The sequence below is a fragment of the Netta rufina genome (assembly GCF_964035555.1).
Source record: "Netta rufina genome assembly, chromosome: 4".
Taxonomy (NCBI): Eukaryota; Metazoa; Chordata; class Aves; order Anseriformes; family Anatidae; genus Netta; species Netta rufina.
In genome coordinates, this window is record NC_140127.1 from 35,886,588 (window position 1) to 35,911,516 (window position 24,929).

A 24,929-nucleotide genomic window follows, 5' to 3' on the forward strand; every position below is an offset into this window, starting at 1 on the left:
TTTATTTAGGCTAGTTATAAACAAACTATCATGGCTTATTTGATTGGTCTGGGGTTTTGTTTTCTGCTGTTGGGTTGTTTGTTGTGGGTTTATTCTTTTTTGCAAAGAGGGATGCTTTGCAATGGGATGATTTTATAGACATTTTCAGCAGTAAAGCTTTTTTGTTTAGAGTACACTAAGCATAAGTTAAAGTGGATTTTGAGTAACATTTTTTAGGGCTGTCATGACATTGCAGCATTTAGATTTTTTTTTTTTAGTGGACTGGCTTAAGGTTACTCAATTCAAATTGAGAATTTGACCTTTTTTTTCTCTAGTGGATTTCAAAATTATGTTGAACTAGGTGATTGGGAACTGCATGATTTAATCTTGATAATAATGTGCCAGAGACAATAGGGCAGCATAGGAAACACTCCTGAATGGTACCATTTGTTTGACTAGAGCAGTCGAACGGCGTGGATGGCAGTGTGATGACAACACAGAATCTTGCATGCTTACAGTCAGCATCAGTTGTTTTCACAGGAATCAGGACCATACCTGCATTTTCCACAGCTGTATTAGAGATGTGTTGGTTGTTACACACACTTAAGTTTTATGTTATGACTTGCTGCTATTTTTCAATAAAAATAATGCTACCATTTTTAGGCCATTCTAATTAAATACAAACTTCAGTGTCACTTACCTTTCTGCTGCCACTGTAAGTAGAAAAATGTTATGATTTTGTTCCTATCTACATGTTCATCATTAGTTCTTGAGGTAAATACCTGGCCTTACCACTAATGTCAAAAAACAATGTACATTTGTGTAGTAAAATTAAGTTTAATTAAGTTAAAAACCAAGCCACAGAATTTCCAGAAAGGGGGGACTTGATGGATTGTGGCTTTTAGCAAAAAAAAAAAAACAAAAACAAAAAAACAAACAAACAAACAAACAAAAAAAACAACAAAAAAAAATTCACCTAAATAAGTCTATTTTTCTTAGCATAAAAGCACTATTTGCAACATCCTTAGAGGTTTAACAAAAACAAAGACACAATTTTGGAGTGGCTAAATAAATAGGTATTGAAGTAGAAACATTAATAAAAAAAAGTCAAGTGAAACGTTATTAATAAATGAAGCCTATTTATTACTTCAAGTGTTAATGGTAAAAAAAATTCAGCACAGCTGTTGCATTTAAAAAAGTGAACCTACAGTAAGTACTATGTTTCTAGTTCAGTAAACAGATGAACCCGATGTCCTTTAATGACATAATAGTTGAGCATTATACAGTACATCTTATGAAGACCCGTAAATTAAAGAACTACTTTTTAAACTTAGTGATTACAAAAATTCTGCATTCACAGCTTTAGCTTCTTTTTTCTTCCACGACCATCAGGAGTACCATCCATTTTGCGCTTCTGTGCCTGTAAGGTAAGTTTTTAAAGTAAGTTATTGTGACAGAGAAAAATTTTAAGTAGTGCATTTCAAGTCAAAATAGCTAGAAATCACAGGGCAACCCTGGCAGCTTAAAAGGTGATAAATCACAAATGCAGAATATGTGAATATGCACATCCCACTCAGGACAGTAATGGTCTTGTACTCTCTAATCCTGAAATAATACCATTTCACAGAGGAAAAAAAAGTATAGAAACAAATAAGGAGCTTATAAATAAAGCTTGCTTACTTAAGGAATGGTATTTCTGAATGCCTGTTTAAGTATTTTGAGAACAGTTCTTTGTAACAACTTCAAAAACAAAATATAGGTAAGAAAATGGGTAGAAGTTGTAACTTCCTTTACAGAAAAGGTCTGCATGTTTAGCAGTACTTCACTTAGCAGAGTACTGTCATGCATATGTGCTTGTTTTCCCAAATCTAGCTCTAGAGACCATTTCATGACCACCACCACCCAAAATAAGGCACACGATGGCAGGCAGCAATGTCTACATCAACTACATACCACCCCTCAGTGGCAGACATCATTTCTTTTTGGATAAAAACTAATAAAAAGGCTAAGTAAATCTTAATTGCATTTTATCAAGGTAAATTCATATAGCCCAGAACTCAGTGATCAGAAACGTAACAAGCTATCTGCTCCAAAGCATGTATGTGAGCTACAGTTTAGAACCCAAACTTATTTTGCATCCGCTAGGGTACTTAACTGAATGACAGTAGTAAACTTTAAGCAGCACTTAGGACTGCCCTATAAGGTTTTTTGTTGCGTGCTTTCTTTAATTAAAGAAATAGCTATCACTTGGCCTAGACAATTAGAAAAGCACGCTGTCTTCAAGTGAGCTTTTCTACAAAAATGCTTTTTTAAATCTTACCGAAGATGGTTTTGGTCCACGTTTCTTCTTTTCTGCCTTTTCCTTTTCTTCCAGTTCCATGTTTTCTCTTTCAATCAGGGTGATTAAAGTATTGCATCTCCTTTGCAGCTCCTAAATTGCAAAACATAGTCAGTCACTCACTACTTTAGGCAGCCAGTTCATGTAAAAAGCATCATGTCAGAATACTAGAAATGCCAGTAAGTAGTAAGTTTGTTTGTTTTTCATCATGCAAAACCTTGGCAGAGTGAAAAAGGAATGAAACAAATTTTTTATGGTAGTTACTGGCTGGCTTCATAGGAATGGATTTGATCACAGATGTTTGTTTTTAAAACAGATTTGTATTTAATTCAAATTCATGTTGATTTTGAAACACAGTAGCTTGGAATTTACATTTCTTCTCTCAGGAGACTTTTTAGTTTATTGCATTTGTCATCCATTACAGTTGCTGTGGAAAGTCTTTAAAAATTAATATAGCGACCACACGCACATACCTGACTATTTCAGAAGTGATTTAGTAAGCTTGCTATGTAACCGCGGTGTGCTGTCAGAGGTGTTCGTGAGCCAAAGAGCACAACAGATTAATACATACCATTGCAGTTCTGGACTTGAGAAACCAGTCAAATCTGAATTGTGGTGAGTTTCGGATACACTGTCTTAATTCATCATAGACGTTTTCCTTATCAAATCCTAGCTTGTGAAGCATACAGATCAGAAAGCGATCCTCTTCTTCAGTATAATTCTTCCCCTTATTGGTACCATATGATATTCTTAGCTGGTGGAAGGGGGCTTTGTATCTGCCAATCTAAACAAAACAAGACCATACATAACTAAGAAATCCTTTGGAAACATAGAACTGTTTTCTCTGAAAGCAAAAAAATCACCTGCCAGGCAGACGAACAATACCATATTAGAAAACTAGAGCTTTTATGATCTCTGGTCCTTAAAGTCACCATGTTTAAGGAACTGTAGATTCTAGACACTAATTCACTAATTTCATTTACTAATATCATCTAAGCAGCCAGCTTTGTCACGTTTGTCTGCTTGCCTGTTTGACAAATCTTTTGATTGTGCAGTGCAGGCCTGACACTACATTTGAAAATAGTTAAAATCTGCCAGCCTGCAACGGGCAATGATTCTTTTTAACAAGAAAATCCTCAGAAATGGTCAAAAGCAAAGGAAAATAAAAAGGTACATGGCTCAGCTGCATTTTGGTTAATAGAGTGAGACACTGTTTTTCCCCTGACTTCTTTAGAAGAGGAGCTAGTCAAGCCTAAGGTGGGTAAAAATGTCTGGTATTTATTTCAAGTGTCTTAACGTATTACAAATCTGTTTGTTACCAAACCCTGGCTGGTGAAACGCGCAGGATCAAAGAAAACTCCACTGACTGGTAAGTCTTCTCTTTTTAAGTCCTCTAAAAATATATGTAGCATTTTCAGCAATGTGGGTCCAATCAGAAATTGTGCTTCTTCAAAAAGCACATAGTTACTGGGAGTGGATCACAGTACAATCAGTTCATAGTGCCATATAACGACGATTGTTACAAACAACAGAAGGCCACACCTGAAGTTATCACCATAGCTATCAATCAAAATAGGAAGTTTAAACCTACCAAATGCAGTTAAATTCAAGAGTAGAAACTGCAAAGGACAGCAGTTCAATAGAATTAGAAAAGCAGAAGGCAGCAACTGCTGAGGAACAGGTAAGAGAGGAACATTAGGCCTAACATGTCTTCTTAATGTACTGTAACATTGGCTAGGCATACAGCATGGGAGCTCACCTCATTGGCACAGGGAAATAAAGGAAGCAAGAAACACAGCAAGGGTACCTTTGTATCAAGTGCTTTTTTTATGCTAATTCGTCTCTGAATTCTGGCTTCTCCTCTTTCTATCTGAGCCATGATCTTCTCAATGTCTTGGAGTTCATTGCACCTTTCCCAGAACACAGCTAAGAAAAGAACAAATGGTTAGTTTCTAATCACAGAATTAGGTTTTTGCCTTAAAAGATGTTATTTCCTTTTACCAGACCTTACTGCTGTATAAATATAGATATGCCTTTACCTGATAAGGGACCTTCACTTCCTGAACTTGTGTTGGGAGTATTACAAATACTATTTTGAAGAGGGTAGGTACAGGAGCCCTCATTTTAATTGAGGTATGATTTGGCCAGCTAATTTCCTTCTCAAAGAAAGCCTTAACAGGGAAACTGATAAAACAGTAATACAGAAGGAAGTGGGATTGCCACTCTAAGTAGCCAAAGACAGGAGCAAGTGTCTAAAAGACAATTAGGTATTTAAGTAAAATGTTACCTCTATAAGTAAGCAGCTGTATACCATAAAAAACAAAGTCCTTGCAGCTGCACTACAGGAAAAGACCCTTCTCTGAAACATCAGTGGTTAAAGTAATCAACTGGTCTTCAGTTACAAAAAACAATGTTCTTTAGTCAGTCACAGAATGTTTACAGTATCCCTAGCTTTAACAATGTAAAATAATAAAGGGGCAGAGAGTCAAGACAGTTACTGGTTGTTAAATCTAAGGAAAAGAGAATTCTCCATCTAAGTATTTTTTTCCTCATCATTTCCTTTGTTTCAGAAATTAACAAGAATTGAAACCAGCACTATCCAGAATATATCTAACACCAGTTAGAATATATGAAAGTGTGTCATCAATAGAGCATGTGCACATTTCAGTACAGTTTTAACTATGCAGGGACTAAACCTACTAAAATCTTTATCAGCAGACCCCAAATCCATTAGCACAATCTCACCCTTAAAGGGTCATACAGGGAGCTCATACAAGTAAAATGGTCAGCTTGTTCATAGGCATTTCAAACTAGGAAAGCAGCATTAGATACTACAGAGTTGACTACTTGAAAAGTAAGTTACCTGAATACTCGATGACTTCCTCTGGGGTTTTTCCTTCTACTTCTCGTGCTATATTTTCGATATCATCACGGCCCCACTTCTCATTAGCTTTGATGAACTGGTTAAAATCTCTCTTATTCCAGTTAGTAAATCCCTTTACAGCAATTAAAAGCAAACATGGCACAAAGGTTCAGGATTTGTCCATCTCCACATTTCTTTCAACAGATAATTTAAAATGACTGAGTAACACTTCTGTAATTCCAACAATATTAAACCTGTGCTTTCCTGCAGTTTGATGGTAGCAGAAAAACTGCTTTTATGGCGTGATCACTATAGTCTCTCTCCATCTAAAAACTACCTAATAATTAGCACTGCTTCTTTAATTACTGCTTCAGTTCATAAATTAACCCCTCTAGCCCACTATTCTCTGAGACAACATGGGATCACTTTTTAAGAAAAAAAGTCCCTGAAGAGAGGCCAGTAGTCTCTGTAATGGTTTTGTTTAGTTACATAGGACCACCAAGTGCCCTGCAGATACCATCAGCCTTCTGCATCTTCCCTGGTCTCTCTCCCTCAAAGTCTGGAGGTATTTTGTGTGATGTTATGCAGCAGGGACAGGAAAAGCAATGCTGAAGTTATCAGCTGCCAAGCCAGACTAGCTGCATTTTTGTATTAATTTTTAAAAGAAAAAGTACAATAATATTCAGCCAGACATATTATGATTTAACCAGAGCTTATTTGATTGTACTGACTTTTAATAGTGAACTGCTCCAATGCAGTACTACTCAAACAAGAACTCTTGTCCTAAAATTACCCACAAAACACATGTGAAAATATAATACACAGACAAGGAGTAACAGGTATTAACCTGCATTGAATTATTTAAATGTACAAGCTACCTAATTATGTACCTATTCAGCTTATATCTTCTCTAAGAGGGGGATGTTATCACTTCTAGTCTTAGTTTAAGAAATCTGCCCCTTCGCCCTGCAGTGTATAGTTAGTACATGTGAATGTGACATTTTGGCAAAGGCTCTGCTTTAAATTACGTGGAAAGTCGCACATGCAGCTCTGCAACTAGTCTGCATGGTCCCCCAGCTGAGAAAAGATGTCACAGGCTACAGTCAACATGAACTTGCCAAGTCAGACTCTGGACATAACTCTTACTTAAAAACATACAGACTGTACGTAGATCAGGTTCAGTAAAACCTAAATACACTAATTTAAAAGTGTCCTTCAAAGGTATCTAAACCCATAACAAACCCAATACTAAACTTTTTTTTCAGCATGAACCAAGATTTGCAGCCATATTAATTTAAATATGGCATTTGTAAATCACTAAGAAATGTTCATGTAACACTGTAAAACACAACCCAAACTTCAGATGATGTCAGTCTCACTAAAGAACCAGCGATACCTGGGTTAGAAGCTTCTCTTTTTCTTCTAGTTCTTCATCATTAAGAGGTTCAGCCTCGTCAATCTTAAGCTGCTCTTCCTTTTGTGCTTGGGCTGCATTGGGCAGATCAGGATTACGAGGTACCTGAAAGATTATACATTTTGTAAAATTGATGACTTTTCACCAGTGCTTGGAGTAGCTTCTCCATTAATACAACCTAATCATTTGTTCAGATTACCATGATTTCATTTAAATCAGCGTGAAAGGCAGGACAAGTACATACGCTCCTACCAGTAACTGCTGCAATAGAATACACTAATGCAGTGAATGAATTCTGTTACCTTGTACCCGATCGTTTTCCTGTAGTAGAGAATCTCTTTTTCCAACAGTTCAAAGAGCCGTGGAGGAAAGAACTGAAAGTCTTGTACATTTGGCTGCTTTGGAGGCCGTGGTGCCTGAAATACACAAAAATGCTTGTATTTGACTCCTGTTCACATCCAGAATCTGTTTGCTAGTAAATGAGTCCTGTCTGTGAGAAAAAAAAAAACCTTCATTTTTACAAAAAATACCCTAAAACAAGGTGCAAGTCAGGTACAACCATGAAGGCTTAGAGAAGTAAAAGGTATGTGAGAAAAGCAGACAGGGTCTTCTGGAAAGGGAATGGTGGGGAAAGATTCGCACATGCATCCCCTTGAACAAAGTTAATGCATTTGAGTAGCAGTAAGGGTATGTTCCATAGGTAAGAAAATTCTACTGCTTAAAGAAAATAAAAATAAAATACCCTATGTCCTTGCCATCCTAAAATCCTGTAAGTTTCATACTGTTCTTACTTCTTCCTCACAGAAATTTGTCTTAATTACTTTGGATTTTTCTAAATTTAAATCCTTCAAGTGCCTCCTCAATTTATGAAACCAAGTGAATTAGCAATTTCTTGCTTTCAGCTTTGACCACTTCTCAAGTATATTTGACAAGTTTATTTATTTATTTGTTTTTTAATTAGTCAACTCACCTTGGGTGCTTTTGGCTCGCTGACTCGAAGAGCTTCTCTGAAGTAAGCATCCACAGCATAATTGGCTTTTCTTTCTCGTTTAGGTGGTTCAATCCACTCTGTAAATGCCATCTATAAAAACAAATCCCACCACCCCCAAGAAGTATTAAGACTAAGTCTTGCAAAACAGTCAGACCAGCTATGAGTTCTATATAAAAAAGTCTACATATACTTCATGAAGTAACTAAATTTACAAATTATTTTTATAGCTGCATTGTATTTTATTTAACCAATGTATCATAAAAGTATACTTTACTCATACAAATCAGTGCTTCCCTCCAAAAGAAACTTAAATATTACCTTCTGTTTTTCTCTGTAGTCCTCCCCTTCAAAATTATACACGCTGGACTCTGTATCCATTGTGAAATTTCGGAGGGAGCTTTCACCCATCTTTGAAAGTTTTTCATTCATTTCTGCAGTCTGGGGGCAGGAAAGAGTGAAATGAGCAGTAACCTTTTTTGTAAGGTACTTCATTATAAAACATCTCAGTTATAACAGCATTAAAAAAATTAACACATTTGACCAATATGAAGCTTCTCACTAACAACCACTCTATTTTCTCCAGCTAATAATGAAGCTATCATCCAGTAATCCACTATATTACCACACAATTTAAGTCTAGGGGGAGGTCTGTTGTTTTTTTTTCTTTTAAACTTGATCTCACCTTCTTTGCACCTCTTTCCAAAATGTGATCAATATCTTCATCTGTAATCTCACTTTCCTTTGAGGCAAACACATGTGTTGCTCCATGTCTAATCATTTGCAGCATTTCATCCTTCCCAAGTTTATTCAAGTTTTGATCCACCAGTCTTCCTGAAGATAAAAGCATTGAAAGGTAGCAATTAAAAAATTTATATTACTGAAGGAACAACATATGATTTCCCCCTTCCCATACATTCCCATACATTCCCTTACTTTCCCCCTTCCCTCACGTGAAAAAAACAAACAGTAAAATAAAATAAAATCCAGCAAAATCTAGCCAGGGACAACATGCATTCTCTTTACTGTGCTTTATTTGTGTTTGAACATTTTAGATGCAAGACCTTATATACAAGCTTTATGTTATGGTGTGCATATTTTTGTAATTTCAAAACCAAACCCTGCTGAATCCTTTTTGCATAATAGTTACTGACTCCAATCAAACCAACCAACCAAACATCCTCATCGCTTCTCCCCATCTATTAAAAAAAAGGCCAAGGCATTAATTTCTCCGTTTACAAGTGGAAGTTGAGTACTTCAAAACAAGTTTGTCTACCTATACCCCCTTGTCTACATACATGTATTTATCACTAGGGAAGTAATTAGAAAGTTAATGAGGAAAAGCTTATTCTTGCTGTAAAATTTTCGGGTCTTTGCACTCTATATTCAGAATACAGCTGAGGCAAAAGCAACGTTCCCATTAATTCTTACTACATGATTTGTCTGCAGTGTTGTTAAAAAAAAAATTGCCTCCAACTACTTGCCTTGCTGGATGACTATGGAATCTAGCCGGAGTTTCATTTCTGCACGTTCCACTATTCTTTCTTCCACTGTATTGTCCGTGATAAATCTGAACACTCTTACAGTCTTTGTTTGGCCAATTCTGTGTGCTCGATCCTAGGGAAAAAAAAAAAAAAAAAGTAAATCAACACTTACTTTCTAGTGTGAATACATAATCATCTTCAATTTCATTAGTTTCAGCAAACTAACTTGTAAAACAGAATGGTGTAGATTAGTTAAATCTTTACAGAAGTCAATTTAATGTGACTACCCGAGATACCACATTTGCAGTTCAAGTTTTTTGTTGTTAGGCAACATCAACAACAAGTATGTTTCTAAGTTTCATACCTAAAAATAGCTTTTCCTTTTTGTTTTGTGTTTGTGTGTGTGCACGCACGTGTGCATTACATCATGTGGGAGAAGACCGGATGCTTCTGGCATTAGGTAACCTTCTGTAAAATCAAAATATTTAAGAAATTCTCTCTGTACTGACCAGAAGCTACCTATTCCCAAATCGTTCAGTCATGCTATGAATATTTGAAGAAAAATACAATGTACCACACCTCACCTGACTGGCTGATCATTAACCACTATGAGAATTAGTATTCTGAACATACACTTTTAGTGGTAACTGGAATTTTCTTGATTTAGCTTCCAGGCACTGGTTCTGTCATTCTTTTGAACTAATTTTTGTTAGAATACTTGAGAACGTACAGCTTGAATTTACAAGGTTTGTCACTGAAAGGCCTTATTTGCCAATGGTAACACTGGTAGATTTTTAAATAGCAGCTTTACTTTCTTCTGCAATCAGTAGTGTTCTTGATAGGTACCATGGCTGAAAATGCATATAAATCTACTTTTAAAAATTAAATAAAGGAAGTTGCTAACAGAAGCTTGCTTTTTAAAAACTGTAATTCAAATTTTTTTGCCTCTTTTCCAAAGTCTCACTGAAGACAGCATAAATACAGTAAGGTCTACTTTCCAGAGAGGGAAGGTTTTATAATTTTGGAGTTAACACATGCCATTAGTTTTTAAAACTAAAAAAGACTATTTTCATTAAACACTACTAAGGGTACTGTAGCATATACCACGGCATTCCCTCCTGCAAAGTCCAAATGTGACTACATGTTCCACAAAGTGGAAGCTGCACTGCAACTGAAAAATCAGTCTTAAAAATACTATTAATATTATGCTAAACTGGAAAAATGACATTTAAATTTGAAAATACTATGTCATACAGCACACGCATTTCTAGGGCAGTTATATGAGGAAACAAGGACATTTCCATCTGGATTCTTACCATAGCCTGAAGATCTACTTGTGGATTCCAGTCTGAATCATACAGAATTACAACATCAGCAGTAGCCAAATTGATTCCAAGACCTCCTGCCCGTGTACTCAACATGAATACAAATTTTGAGCTACCAGGTTCATTGTATGCGTTAATAGAAGCCTAAATAAATAAAAAGAACATGATCAGTTGAACTAAATGTTTCATAAATACTATTTTTACTTAAGTGAAATACTTAAAATTTTAAATACCTGTCTCTCATCATGAGGTGTTTGTCCATCCAATCTACAGTATTCATAATTTCGCCACATACAATAATCTTCCAAGATGTCCAGGACTCTGGTCATCTGGCTGAAGATTAAGACTCTTGAATCTGTTTGGGGTAAAAAGGTTTTTTGTTTTCATCAAAACTTAAGATTCATTAAACTTCACAAAAGTTTGCCAGTCAGAAAGGGAAGGAGGGCAGTTACATGTAAGAGTAGTTATAAATAAAAAGACTGATTTAAGTAATGTAATGAAGGTAAGTTTTCAGGGCTAAATATATATACATGTATTTAAAACAATACCTAGTATTTTTATTGAACAGCCATTAGAATGTGAAAGAATTAGAAAGGTCTGATGATGTCAGCTGGGATGTCTATGAATTACACAGCCTAATATATAATACAGGTCTGCAGATGTTGCTATCAAGTACTGTAATGAATTTCTAATATGTAAAATTTATATTTCTGTATTCTTTAAATGCCTATGTGTATTTATTGTGCGAATGAAAATTTCTTGGGACAAGTGATGTAGAAGAAAATTCTCTTTCAAATATAACAAATCAAGAAGTAAAAAGAACAAAATGTTAAAGCATTTTGGATTTGAGATATCTAGAAATTAAATTCTTCTTAAAGACTTGTCAGTCAGCTTACTTACCTGCTAAGAACAACATTCAAAAATGTAAATATGTATTAATGTAAATGTATATATAGACACAGCCAAATGTTTCAAATGTACTTAAGGGATTTAAATAAAATACAGAATGTTACAAAGTTTCTGCTTCCCCCTACACGCTCCCAGTATGACTTTTGTTCTTTGGACTCAAGGTCTAATAATTAAATGCTCTCTTTTGGTTAACATCAGCAGTTGATTTAAAACCATACCAATTCTATTTGTAATGTCCCAACAATGAGTCTCACATCAGAAAGAAACCAAAATTAAAAAAAGCACAGTAGCCAGTTAACTTTTTTTCAGTCTTACAGCAACACATATCTCCACAGCTGTTTGAATACTATCCAGATACTGGGCACAGGTTACTTTTATATTACCTAGGACTAAGGTTTGATTATTTTTTTATCAATAACGTTTCCCCATTCACAAACTTTCCTTCACTTTAGTGAAGTGACAGTAATGTATGCCAGAGCTTTGTCCCTACTATTGAAAATATAAAATATAAAAAAAGAAAAACATTTTAAAATAACAGTGTTCCCCCAGTTTTGCATAAAAAAAACTCAAGTGCTGTTTAAAATCATATCCAGAAAGAACAAAAACCACTTCACAAATGACTGGACTTTAACCCTACATGAAGACTTTGAATCTATAACGGTATTTCACGGCAAACCAAAGCAGTGGTTAAAATATTACACAGTTAGGTTTCAAACAGCTCATGTTGCTGAGAAACCTAAAGCACAGACCAACTGATGCTTCTGTGGTCTCAACTGGAAAGTAAACAAGCAAACAAACCCCTCTGCAGTCACAAAAAAAAAGTTACTTATAAAGGCACTTCACAAGTCCTTCTGGATCAACTTTTTATTATGCAGTGCTTGAGAAGCCACTATCATGGTAGGTATCAACTATGGTCCTACATAATGTGTGCTGGTTTTTTGCTCAGGAGACGTGACTTCAGTTTTTGTCATTAAACCAAACAGCTTGCAAGCAACAATACAACAAAAAGATGCGTACCTTGCTCTTTCAACTTCGGCAATAATTTGTCCAATACTACCATTTTGCCACTGTTGGTGACCAAATGCATATCTGTTGTGTAAGGTGGACCAGGTTCTGCTCCATCAAAGAGATATGGATGATTGCAACATTTTCGTAGTTGCATAAGGATATTCAACAGTCTCATTTTGTCCAACTTTCCAGCAGAATTCAATATATCTATATCCTTCATTAATATCCTTGTATACCTGTATCAAAGAAAAAACTTTTGTAACTATAAAACAGTTGCCCTTTGCTTCACTAAGCACAGCATGGTTTGGGGGTTGGAAGGGACCTTAAAGCCCACACAGTTCCACCGCCCTGCCATGGGCAGGGACACCTCCCCCCAGCCCAGGCTGCCCAAAGCCCCATCCAGCCTGGCCTTGAGCACCTCCAGGGATGGGGCATCCACAGCTGCTCTGGGCAGCCTGTGCCAGGGCCTCACCATCCTTTGAGTGAAGAATTTCTTTCTCATATTTAATCTGAATCTACCCTTTTTTTAGTCTAGTTTAGTTTTTAGTTTCAAACCATTACTCCTTGCCCTATCACTACACTCCTTGACAAAGAGAATATGGTGTAGTCAAAAGCTCCCCCCCCGCCCCCATTTCAGCAGATAACTTGCACTGATCTGCACAGTTTTGTCATCATAAAAGTGTCACAAGGAAATACATACAGAGAAATTTAGTATAGCAGAAGGAATTAAATCAAGTTCTGCACAATCATTGAGCCACAAGCAGCACATTCCTTCTGAACCTTAACCACAGCATAAACAACAATCTCAATTACCATTCTCGCTGCATTTTGCTGAGACCCACATAAATTTTAACTTCCTTCTTTGGAGGCAAACTTTTCTCTACATCAGCTTTAATGCGACGTAGGAGGAACGGCCGTAGCACCTGAAAGAGATTGCATTATCATCTGTATTTTGGAAATTCAAATACTGAAGGGGTAAACAACACCAGTGCAGGCATACTTATAAATGCTAAACCACCAGACCTATTACCAGATCACATGAAAAAGCAATCCATATCAGCAGATTATTATACTTGAGCTTTCTTTGGAAGACTCTAAATCTTCTAGGACAAGTCTTTTAACAGAAGATTCCTAAAAGTCTTCCAGTTTTTCAGTAGAACACTCTTGATCTTTCAAGTGAAAAAAATAAAAAATAAAACTTTGCTTGACTGAAATCTTTGTAGTGTCTTCATGGCCAATATTCTAAATGCAAGTATCTGAAAACCTTCAAAGCCAGAACTGTCAACCCTTCTCTATCCTCCAAAACAACTTTCTTTTCAAAACATAGACACATTCTGCACTTCACCAACCTTTTCTGAAAGCCCACCATGGTTTCTGGAATAAGCTATCTTAGCCTAATATCTTGTCACAAGAAATATTAAAAGAATTATTTATAACCTAATGTAGATGTTATGAGAGCACACAAAAAGCAGAAAGACTTACCATATGGAGACGTTCCACCAACTTTTGATCCCCTAGACAGTTGTTTGTATCAAACCATGAATCAAAATCCTGTATCAACAAAATAATTGGCATGTAAGAACTTTTCTTTCAAGGTGCAGTATCATTACAGTGGTGAAAAAATGCAATTCAAGTGATTCTCTAACACACAGAGTGAATAAAAGAACAAATCATCCCTTTTGGTCTGTTTTCTTGGGAAGATACGTATCACTGTATCTTTGAACTAAAACAACAACAACAAACCACTGGGAGTTAAAAAAAAATAATAATAATAATTTTTTCTTGAAAAGGAATCTGATTCACTCCTATCACTCCAGTGGATGAATTCCAGCTGGAAGAAGTGTACCACTGCAGCATTTGATGAAAATTGAAAACAAAGAAGGAAAATTCTGGTGTAATACATCACAAGATTTCCACTTCTATAGATGTTAAGCTCCCAATTCAGTTACGCTCAAAACCAGTTAAACACATTCTTGAAAAGGGCAAAAAATACCAGCAATAATAAAAAGTATCTTCCTGAAACCATTCTACGATGCTCAGCAGAGGTGCCACTTAATGAAGTCTGTTGCTAATTACATAGTATCTTTCAACTCACAGTAAACAAGTTTAGATAAACAGTAAGGTAACTTAGTTAAATGTAAGAACAAAGTTGTTTTACCAACTGCAATGTTTACTCCTATTTTGCAATGCAATAGAGATCACCTCCACGCTCTAACTTGAAATACCTCTCACATCTGCTAAGCTCACAATAGCCCTTAAAAATGGACAAGCTGGGGAAATTAGTTCATGTACTGTACTTATAACATACAATGTTGGAAACATGCGCTGACTGCCAGTCTATAGTTATAAGCAACTGATACATCTGACTATATATCTCTATCTACATATATATACAAACACACACACACACACACACGTATATGTGTATATATACATTTCAGGCCTTTCCAAGTCTGGAAAACCACCAACATTCACTTGTTAATGGAAATTAACACTTACTTCAGATGAGTTAAAGACATCTGGCAAAAGGAAGTTAAGAAGTGCCCAGAGTTCATGTAGGTTGTTCTGAAGTGGAGTTCCAGTTAATAGCAGCCGATTTGTAGTCTTGAATTCCCTCACAATTTCTGATAACTGAAGGAGATTGAGACATAAATGAATATAAATATACCACTAGTACTACCACCTAGCAACTCAGAACAGTATCTATTTCAGTGAAAATAAAAATTACCTTTGATTTTTCATTTTTAATCCTGTGGGCTTCATCTATAACTAGGTATCTCCAGTTAAACTTCTTGAATACTGATTTTTCTTTGATAAGCATTTCATACGATGTTACGCAGACATCCCATTCTCCTGGCAACAACACATCTCTGACAAAGGCAGCCTAGACAGCAAGGTGACAGGTCTTTATTGAGGCTTTGTCAAAACTAAAACAAAAAGAACACACTAGAGCTGCTAAGATCTTAAAACAAGGCTGCTGAATTTGAAAATAAGATTAATTACAGAGTCAATAAAACATACAGTCGCTGTAAGACTTAAGGACTGTAAGACCTGTCAGTGCTGAGGCTGCTAAAACCCTTGGGGCAGAGCAGAGAAGGAATTTCAGTTCAGGAACTTCAAATAAGGTTTTCAATAGCTAAACTGCAGTATTAAAATTTAAGAACTAAAAATAAATTAAAAAAAAAAATCAAACAAAAAAAACTACCAAACAAGCAGAAAATCTATTTTGAGTCCTAGTTTAGACAAGGATTTTTTTAAATTAAAAAATAATCCCAAACAGCATTATTTGGCAACTTGAGTTCTAGAAAGCTGACATCCAAGGATTAAGAGAGGACACGGCAATTATTAAGAATTCAAATTTTAGAGGTATACAGATATTAAGAGGTTAATTCACGTAAATGAGAAACATTCTACTAAAAAAAGAGCATGGACTTTTGAATTCTAAAAAGACACTAAAAAATCACAAGGTATCATATCTGGATCAATGACTTCCAGAATTATTTAAAAGTTTATTATTTATTATTTAAAAGTTTAACCAGTATGTTTGTAATTTCTAACAACAAACTTTTAAAGTAGAACTAGGTACCCTTAGAAGAATAATCAAAAAAACCTGCTGCCAAACAGCATGGATCACATGCTGGATTTAACATGCGTGAATGCAGGAAAAATAACATCAAAACTTACTCGCTGGTCTTTGTCACCTATCAAACACACTGCTCGAAGTGTAGGTACCCATCTCTTAAATTCATTCATCCAGTTATGTAGAGTGGATTTTGGAACTAACACCATGTGAGGACCAGGAATATTTCTGTAGTGTTTCATATATCCAAGAAGAGAAATTGTTTGCAGTGTCTTCCCGAGACCCTGTGAAAAGCATTAACGTGTCAGAAAAAAATCTCTCAGCAAGCACCTTTAAAAAGCTCAACAGTGAGCTCTGAGTACATTACAGAAGCCACAGCAGCCTAAACAAATTGCTAAGGTACACTAAAAGGCATCAACACCTTAGTTACTAAAAGCTTATACAGCATTGCACAACTAAAAAAAAAAAAAAAGTAATAGAGTAACATATTCAAACATGGGATTATGAAGTTAGAACTTCGCCTTATCCCTCAAGTAAGAAATTCTTAGAAGTGCATGAAAACATTATTTCAAAAGATTTATTTTTGTAGGATAGGGTATACTCAGATTATTTAGAGGTCAATGAACTTTAAAAACTGACATACATGTACTCATTATCTTAAACGTGAAATTAGGTGAATAAATTAGGAACCCTGTAAGATGACTTTTGCAGGCCACAACATGTCGTCAGTTCTCATGAGAATAAAGTGAAGCATAAGTAAATATAAACAGCTGCATATATCAAAAAATAAAACAAATACTGAGTGGCTTTAGAAGTACTTTCTAAAGCACTGTTCATTATTCAACACAAATATTAAAAATCTTGTATCTTCACCGCATAGTTTTAATTAAAACAAAACAGGAAAATACACAAATGCCAGACCCTATGTATCATTTACATAATTCAAAAAACTGTGACTCAGTTGCATAGGATTTAAGAAGAAAAAATCAATGCAAGTTATTTTTGTTTCCAAAATTCAAGTCTTTGTCTTCAAAATGACCACATTCCACCTGGCGTAAGATGTGGAAAAGTGTTTACAGGCTGTGTGAAAGACATAGATAAATTCAAAAGGATAAATATTTAAGAATAAATCCAAAAATACTTAACAGCAAGCATTTAAACTCCTCAGTCCAAAACAAATTTTGGAAGACCATGAATCTACAGACTTAGAAAGTTTCCCAAACTTCTTTGTTAACACAACCCTGCTCCACTTAGAACTCTACTTGCCAAAGAAAATCCTCTATTCATAAACTTGTACGTTGAAGAAAATCCTTGATCTATTTCAAAATCAAATGTGTTCCTAAACAATGAAGTTACTTGTCTCTAATTTATCTTGAAGTTTTATACATAAAAGCAACTATCAGTAAGATATGAGAAATGCATCATACCAATATATAATTCAACTTTTGTTTTTCCTTATCTGCTCCTGTTAAAAATCAGATGCAATTAAAGGAGGAGGACAAAAACCTATCTGCCTCTCCAACTACTACAATTTCTTTTGCCCTCATCCCTTCTCATCCAGGGAAAAAGAACAAAAGCAGAAACAAAAGATGCTATGGCTAGCACTGACTGAAAAGTCCACGGTCATGGTGCGAATGAAAACACAGCTCTCTAGCTACAACTTAGCATCATTTTTCCTGGAAAGTTTCCCAGTGTTGCAGTTCTTCCTGCTGAGAACATCAATCCACAAAGGACACTCATATCGTGCTATCTGTATTTTATATCCTAATAACAGGAAGCGTTCCCACATTTGTTGCTCTTTTCATGAATGACGCTCTCTTCACAAGGGCAGCTTCAGAATACCCTAGCAAAATAGCTGGGGTTTTGAGAAAATATACAGGACACGTCGTTCTATAAAACGTTTCCCCCCTTAATTATATTGTTCTAAAGTTTAACAGATCCCCTTTTCATGCCTGTTTCTAAAACTGCCTGTAGGGTTTATTTAAATTAACATACATGTGAAACTGTTTTAACATCAGTGACCTAAAAACACACTAGAAAAATAAAATTTGGGAAATCATACATTGCATTTTGTGCTATGTAAAAAAGTACATTGCTGATTTAAAATTCTATTGGTAACGTGTGCTATCAAGCCCCCCAGTAGAAACGCAGGCTCCGTGCATACCATTTCATCTGCTAGGATACCATTGATGCCATTTTCATACAAAGAAATGAGCCAGTTCAGTCCTCGGACCTGATAATCACGCAGCTTTCCCCATTTAACATCTACAAGACATAAAAGAATAGACTTAAAGATTTGTAAAGACTTGCCAAAGAGCCATTCCTTTCCTGCTAATTGACACTGATTATCTAAGCTACAGAACAAAATCAAGTAGTACACCCTACGCAGTAAATTCCGAGGATGAAGCAGACCGGACGCAAGTGACATACTCATTTTGTTTCTGTGAGCTGCTTCAACAGCTTTGATTTCTGAAAACACACAAGTTATATTGAAATTTTAACCCTATAATCCCTCCCAAAATCAGAACACAGTACAACAGTAAATCAACAGAATATTAAATTCTCTGTTAAACTGACTGGAAGCCATTATGTACTTTAAATTGAATCAGAAGATCGGTTCCACCTGAAAATTTTAAGATGACCAACTTAAAAGCTAGCTCTTTCCCAGTAACTATGGCATGGCAACTGGATTTCTACAGGACAGGATTCACTGGACCTTCCTTCTAGCCTGCCAGAATATAAACAGTCCTTAATGTATTTTGCTCCATCAGACTGGTGCTGGTTATTGTTTTCTCTCTCTCTTGCCACCCAAAAATTGACTCATTTTCTTTGGGAAGGGTGAAAATAAACTGCTCTTTTAAACTCCAAAGGTTTGACTTTTGAAGGTAAATAACTTTCAAGGGGGAAAAAAGGAAGAGAGGAAACACACATGATGGAGATTCTTCAAATCGAGTGCAGACATTTGTTGTCTTGGAGCTTTCTGTTAACAGCTCCTCATCCTCTTCCTGTTCTGTTCTACGGTGTCGGTAGCTGAAAAAGTGGAAGAAAGAAGTAAGTTTCTTGCTGAACTGAAAAGACACTAAACTGTTCCAAAATGTAATGGCACTGCAGTACATACAGATCACAAATACACAAAGAAGTTTCTTGCAGTTTTCTTTAAAAGAACTCTAAAATTAAGCTCATGAATTGAAATGCTTTTTGACTCTTTAGAATGAGTAGCTTCTTAACGATAAGATGTCCATGGCATTCTGGCTCATGTTGGAGGCTCAAATGTTAGAGCAGTGTGACTGGAAAGGGATAAACCACACAGTCATGGTGCATCAGTCCTGGCCTTTAACTACAGGACAGGGAATGACGCTGTTTAAGAGCTCTGCAACATCTGCCAGAAGTTCCAGAAATAGTGCAGACACACAAGCTGCAATGAAGGCAATCCAAATTTCTAGACTTAGGATTTTCAAGGTGCCTGTAAGATGCGTTATGTTCTCCATGAACTCTTACAGCCATGAATGCTCTACTTTTCTGCCCCCACCTTTCTTCATGCTGGAATACTTTTAATCGATAGTGCTTTACCACCACCACAAAATTCTTCTAACTCCTCAAGTTCTTAGACAACCCTCCACTTACAAGTGGGCAGTTGAAAAAAAACACAATTACACAGTGTAAAACACACACCCAAACAGGACGAAAGGCTAGCAAGTTTAACTTACGCTTCTAAAGTACACTAAAATCCTTAATTACAGTACAAGGTGGCCTACATGTCATCACTCACTCGCCAACTGACAGTAAATTCTGTTTCTCATCCTTCTTTATTCGTGGACGTCCTGGTTTCATTTTCAAAGGTGAAGTTGGAGTTTTCTGAGCAGCAGGCTGGATGAAGTGAGCAAACAGCTCAGTCTGCTTCAACAGATACTCAAATCTGTTTGCTCTGTCTGTTTGCTGTTGACAAGGGAAATTAAGCGGAACAAGTGTGAGACGTTACAATATGCATTCATTTAAAAGACAAAGCTAACAAATGTTTTTTAAACAATACAGATTCACATCTCTTCACATACATAACTACAATAGCAAAAAAAGAGATGATTAACATCAACAATATAACTGGCGCTGACACATTCAATATTCTTTCATTGGATCGAAGCTAACCATTGCTAAACAGTAAGATCAAAGGTGCAAGACAGATCTGCGTTAAGACTGACATCTGACTTGGGCACAAAGGTTGCGCCAGTGTCACTAAACAAGGCAGCAGAGTCCCTTTAACAACCTTCTCCTATCCAAAATGATGGTCCCGTTCCCAGAAATTGACTCCCACTCAGGATGCACAGGATTCACCAGTGAACTTGTTCGTCTTGCCCACCTGGCAACAACTATTCTCTTTTCTTCTGCTTTGTGAGATAAACCACCTCGCTGAGGTGTCAGATAAGCAAAAGGGCTGGCATGAAAGGCGTGGGGGACAGCAGAAGAGCCCATAGCTGGAAGCCAAAAAAACTATTTTAGTGGCAAAGAGTTGTTAGATACGTTCAGCCTAAGCTGCATTTGGAGTGTACCCTTTGATACGAGTCGCCATTTCTGCTGCACAAAAAAGATTACAGGAGACAATAAAAGTTTAGCTCCTGAGAGACAGGTTCCGTCTGGAATCAACACACCTTCCCAGCGCCACTCCAAGTATCCTGAACTTACAGGAACTTCCGAAGACAGCTCTGTGTTTACCAGCAACCACCCTGACATTCTGCCAGCTGCCACAACATAACCTGGTATTTAGCAACTTGCACAGTTACAGGAAGTCAGTTTTCTTAGTAAAAAGGAACATATGTTCCAGACTTCTGCAAGAGCAATGCCAGCGCTCTGAGTATTCTCCTCTTTAAGCAGATCTTACTTGGCATGAGAGACGGAAAGACAGGGGTGAAAGGAGATCAAGAAAGCAGCAAACCCCGTACGTACCACTAGAGTCTGACTCTAGCCATAGTTTAAGCTTGATTAACACAGCTACAATCCACAGACCCCGAATTGCAGCTTTCCTGTCTATCCCTCAAAGATTGTTTTGTTTTGCTTCCTAACAGCTTCTGACATTTAAACTAGGTAAGACCTTATTACTATCCACATCACTAATCCTTATTTCTAAGTACTTTTCACTGGCTGTACAAAAGATAAGAAATACAAACTGCGTTGCACACGTTTCCTTGTTCAAAAACATTAGCAAGGAACTTTCCATAAGTTTTGGCACTGCACACACACGCCACAACCCACTTTCAATGCACTTCAGGATATTCCTTTAAGAGACTAACAAACATTGTCTGTATCTTTTAGATAGGACGCAGACAAGAACAGGCTGTACTACGCAACCTTGAGCTATCCCCATACCAACAGACAGAGAAACTTTCCCTGTTTTCTTTTGCAGTGCATCTTCTGACTATTTTGACAATAAAATACAATCTTTCTTGTAATTGTGCCTATTTAGAGACTAGAAGAGACAAATCCAAGTTCACTTCTAGGAAGTAGCACAAATAAATCAGCAGAAGACTGGGTTATTTTCAGTGGTAAGAAGAAACACAGGAAGCAGCAAATTATAAGAATCAGTTTCACTTTGCTATGAAGAAATTCCACATGCAGTCACAGACACTAGAACTATGAACAGGAAGAAAGGAAAAACAGAAAGAATAGAGCAGCGATATGTGATGGAATGGTGAGGAGTGTGTGACTCCATCTCCTACACTCTGGATACCATAAAAGCTAAAAAATAAGGAAATGTTTTCTCTTATGTAACATGTGAAGCACAGAATTAGCCATCTTCATGCTTGAGCGGTCTTAACTAGAGCTTCATGACGAACAAATTAAACTTCAGAAAAGCTAACACGATCCCTTTCAGTCTTGACAAAGTGAAAGTGTTGAAAAGTTTAACAAGGCTTACAGTTAGCACTTGTACTGAACAGCAAACATTTTCTCAGCCTCCTGTGAAAAAGCTTTTAAAAGCTTTTATTTACTTTGTCCCATACACTGTACTGCTTGAAAGAACTTGCTAATTATGAAGTCCCCCTGCCAGAATATATTTCTATAGCGTACAGTGTAGGTTATAATGTATTATAGTATACAGTGTCTACTCAAAGCCTTAAGCCTTATACTTTTCCTACAAAGGACTACTAATCCTGCAGTTCAAAAATAATTATTTTGGAATTGTTTTCCTGTATTCGGTAGTGATATAAAAAGATCCTAGACTTCAACTGATTCTACACGTTCAGAAAGTAAGGTAGCAGCCATTTAGAAACTAATGGATGCTTCCCTAGAGAATCTTTTCTCCTTCTGAGACAGTGAATACCCAAATCTTCATTACCCTCCTTGCCTGCAGGACAACTCCGCAGTCAATTTCAAAACCAACATTACAATATTTCTCTTTTTTTTTTCCACTTAAATTTGAATACTTTCCATTATACGATTCTTCTAAACTTAGGGCACTTCAAAGCTGCTCAGACTAGACTTCCTAGGAATGGCAAAACAGCTGTTCCCACAGAATACCACAGTGGAAATAGAGAAGGAGCAGAGAACAAAATGCTAAAAATGAAAAGGGTCTATACGTTGTTTCTGTTATTTGTTTCAAATTACTTAGATTTTATTTTTGAATGACTAGACAAGGTCTTATAAAGCCAGTTATGAGACTTCAAAAGAGCAGAACACTAAGTCTACCGTAAGCAGGGCCTAAATACTGGATAACTGTACACGTTCCCAAGCGTTACATACCATTTTCTCTTCATATGTAGGATCTGCTTCCTGGATTTCTTTTTGTTTTCCTGGTGATGCATCATCAAAAGATTCCTGAGATGAAAAAGAATTAGAAAGAACTTATCATCTGAAGAGGAGAATACAGCCATGTAGAAGAGCATAAGCTCCCTGCAAATTACCCTCTATTCACATCAGATGGCACATCCATCTTTTGCTGCTTTGATATAGTCAGCTCTCTATTACTTACTGTAAAATTACCTGGAGATGGATCAAAGATCTCTGCCACAAGGTGACGGACAGAGCTAGCTCTCTATAATCTAATTTAGCTCCATCATTAAAGCGTCACATCAAGGTGGATGAGAGAGCCAGCTGTTGTCCAGAAGCTCAGCGCACCACTTCAAGGGTGCTGTGCCCAAACCCTCTAAAGCTGACTCTGGAGAGCACCAGGAAAGAACCAGTCCTGGGGCAAGAGTGGTTTCAAGTTTTTTCCTTTTCCAGGTTACCCCAATTCCTTATCATTCTGTATCAAGGGAATAAATCTAAATAAAACACCTGGACTGCACTTCTGTCCTGAAAGAAGAGTAGGAATTTAAGAGAAACTGTATTTCTCCCCTGTTTGGTTTAATAAGTCACGTAATTTGTTATCACCACCAGTACTGCTCCTAACAGAAAAGCAGGCAGGCAGGAGGGGGCAGTCCTCCCTCATCCCCTTCCTGCCAAGTCCTTGCCATACTGCCTTCAACTGCTCTTTCAGATCGGGTTTTGTCCTCATCTCCCCTTATTAGGTTAATTCTTTCCCCATCGTCCCCCACGTGTAATTTCTCCTTCAGTTCTTACAACCAAACCCGACAGGACAACCCCTCTCTGCTATATCAGTTTAACACAGCACATCACAAAACCACCCTTGAAAAGCTAAGAAATGGAAACAAATGAGATATCCTCAAAATTATTAATAATCAGCTGTCTAGCTGAGTGAAGTAAGAGCCAAGTTAAGTCTTTCCTAGCCAACGCAGACCCAAGGAACACGAAAACAAGAAACAACCTGAAACAAAGGAAGGCAAGACACGGGATGTTTGTGGGCGGGCGTCTCCTCACATAACTCTGGCAAGGTAAAGCCTGTGGCAACAGAAGCAGCCTAACAGACGTCTCATTCAAAAGTCAAAATTAAAGAGCAGAGCATGAAAAATTACAGCTAAAGGTCTTCCAGCCTTATACCAGATCTTCTGGCTCATCTCCTGCTGGGTTTGGCTGATACCCATCTACCAGGGAGCGCGAGGACAGGGCTGTTTGAACTGGTGTACAATACTCCCATACTCCCGTTCCTCCTGGCTGGGTGAAGCACAGCGGCGCAGCAGCACGCCGCCTGACCTCTTCCCGTGCGACAAACACAGCGAAGCCTTGCGATTTCGCTGGAGAGCAAGAAAACCGATGCGCTGAGGTGATGGGCAGTACCGGGACGGCACTTAGACACTTCTCAGCGTGTAGGGCTGCCGGCTCCCGAGGCGCAGAGGCAGCACCCATTACCCACAGTGCTCGGCTGCCCGCTCACCCCAAAGCTGGCGGGGCCGGCCCTGCCCTGCCCTGCGCGCCGTGACTCAGAGCCCCGCCAGCAGCACCGGCCCGTTCCCTTCCTATCCGCGCAGGAAGGAACAAAGCTGCGATACAATTAGCGTCTGCAGGCACGCGTTCAACCCCTATGAAATTTCTGGAAGAAGCACCTGTTGCCAAAAATAAAAAAAAAAAAAAGAAAGGGGGGGGGGGGGGAAACACCCCGAGTCCCGTCCGTCCCCCCCACCCGCCCGCCTCCCCTCACACACGCGGCGCGGCGGAGGGACACGGCCCCACGGGGCGCGCTGCGGCGCGGCCGGGCGCGGAGCGTTCCGGGGGCAAAGGGCGGCCCCCGAGGGCCCCGCGCCCGGTGCCGGCGGCGCCCCGCCCGCCCCGGCCCCTCCATTGTCTGCCGGGGCCGCGCCGCCGGCCTCGTGGCGGGCACCTGCCGCCCGCCCGGCGCCTTACGGGGTGCGGGGGTGAGGGGGGGGTGCGGGGAGCCTCCTGACCTCCATCGCCGCGTCGCCTGCGGCCGGGCCGGCGGCGGGGGGAGCCGTCCCCGCGGCCTCGCTGCTGGCGGCGCCCGGCGGGGCGGGCGGCTGCGGCGGCGGCGCGGGCGGCTCGTCCGGTTGCGGCGGCGGCGGCGGCGTTGTCGTTGCTGTTGTTGTCCCCTGCTGGCCGGCGGACATGATCCCTGCGGCGGACGGGGCCTGGCGGCGGGGGTGGGCGGCGCGCAGCCCGGTGCCGGCGGAGGCCCGTCCCCGCTGCCGCCCCGGCTCTCT

The 24,929-nt window shown here is 38.3% G+C and overlaps 1 protein-coding gene across 2 annotated transcripts; it reads right to left on the reverse strand.

Annotated features, from left to right (window-relative positions):
• Window positions 1-1,111: 1,111 nt before the first annotated feature.
• SMARCA5 (SNF2 related chromatin remodeling ATPase 5) lies at window positions 1,112-24,929 on the reverse strand. Of its 2 annotated transcripts, none has more exons than XM_084286853.1 (24): window positions 24,657-24,929; window positions 22,618-22,692; window positions 19,658-19,824; window positions 18,818-18,918; window positions 18,053-18,153; window positions 15,993-16,172; window positions 15,037-15,192; window positions 14,808-14,939; window positions 13,791-13,859; window positions 13,122-13,231; window positions 12,318-12,544; window positions 10,625-10,746; window positions 10,383-10,535; window positions 9,067-9,199; window positions 8,268-8,416; window positions 7,904-8,023; window positions 7,565-7,675; window positions 6,897-7,010; window positions 6,577-6,699; window positions 5,181-5,313; window positions 4,125-4,243; window positions 2,889-3,101; window positions 2,300-2,410; window positions 1,112-1,399 (listed from the first exon to the last, which is right to left on the reverse strand). In XM_084286853.1, exons 1-24 carry the CDS (start codon window positions 24,834-24,836, stop codon window positions 1,334-1,336), a joined length of 3,165 nt encoding a protein of 1,054 aa, XP_084142979.1. In that variant the 5' UTR covers window positions 24,837-24,929; the 3' UTR covers window positions 1,112-1,333. The 2 variants fall into 2 exon arrangements, with proteins under 2 accessions (XP_084142979.1, XP_084142978.1); XM_084286852.1 differs by having other exon boundaries at window positions 8,268-8,412; window positions 9,063-9,199.

What these genes read in the sequence shown, in the direction of transcription:
- SMARCA5 (XM_084286853.1), bottom strand. Translation starts at nt 24,836, where the DNA reads ATGTCCGCCGGCCAGCAGGGGACAACAACAGCAACGACAACGCCGCCG. An exon ending in AATTTACTGTCAGTTGGCGA is followed by an intron (nt 18,919 to 19,657) that starts GTGAGTGATGAC and finishes CCACTTTTTCAG; the next exon opens with CTACCGACACCGTAGAACAG. An exon ending in ACTACAGAGAAAAACAGAAG is followed by an intron (nt 7,676 to 7,903) that starts GTAATATTTAAG and finishes TTGTTTTTATAG; the next exon opens with ATGGCATTTACAGAGTGGAT.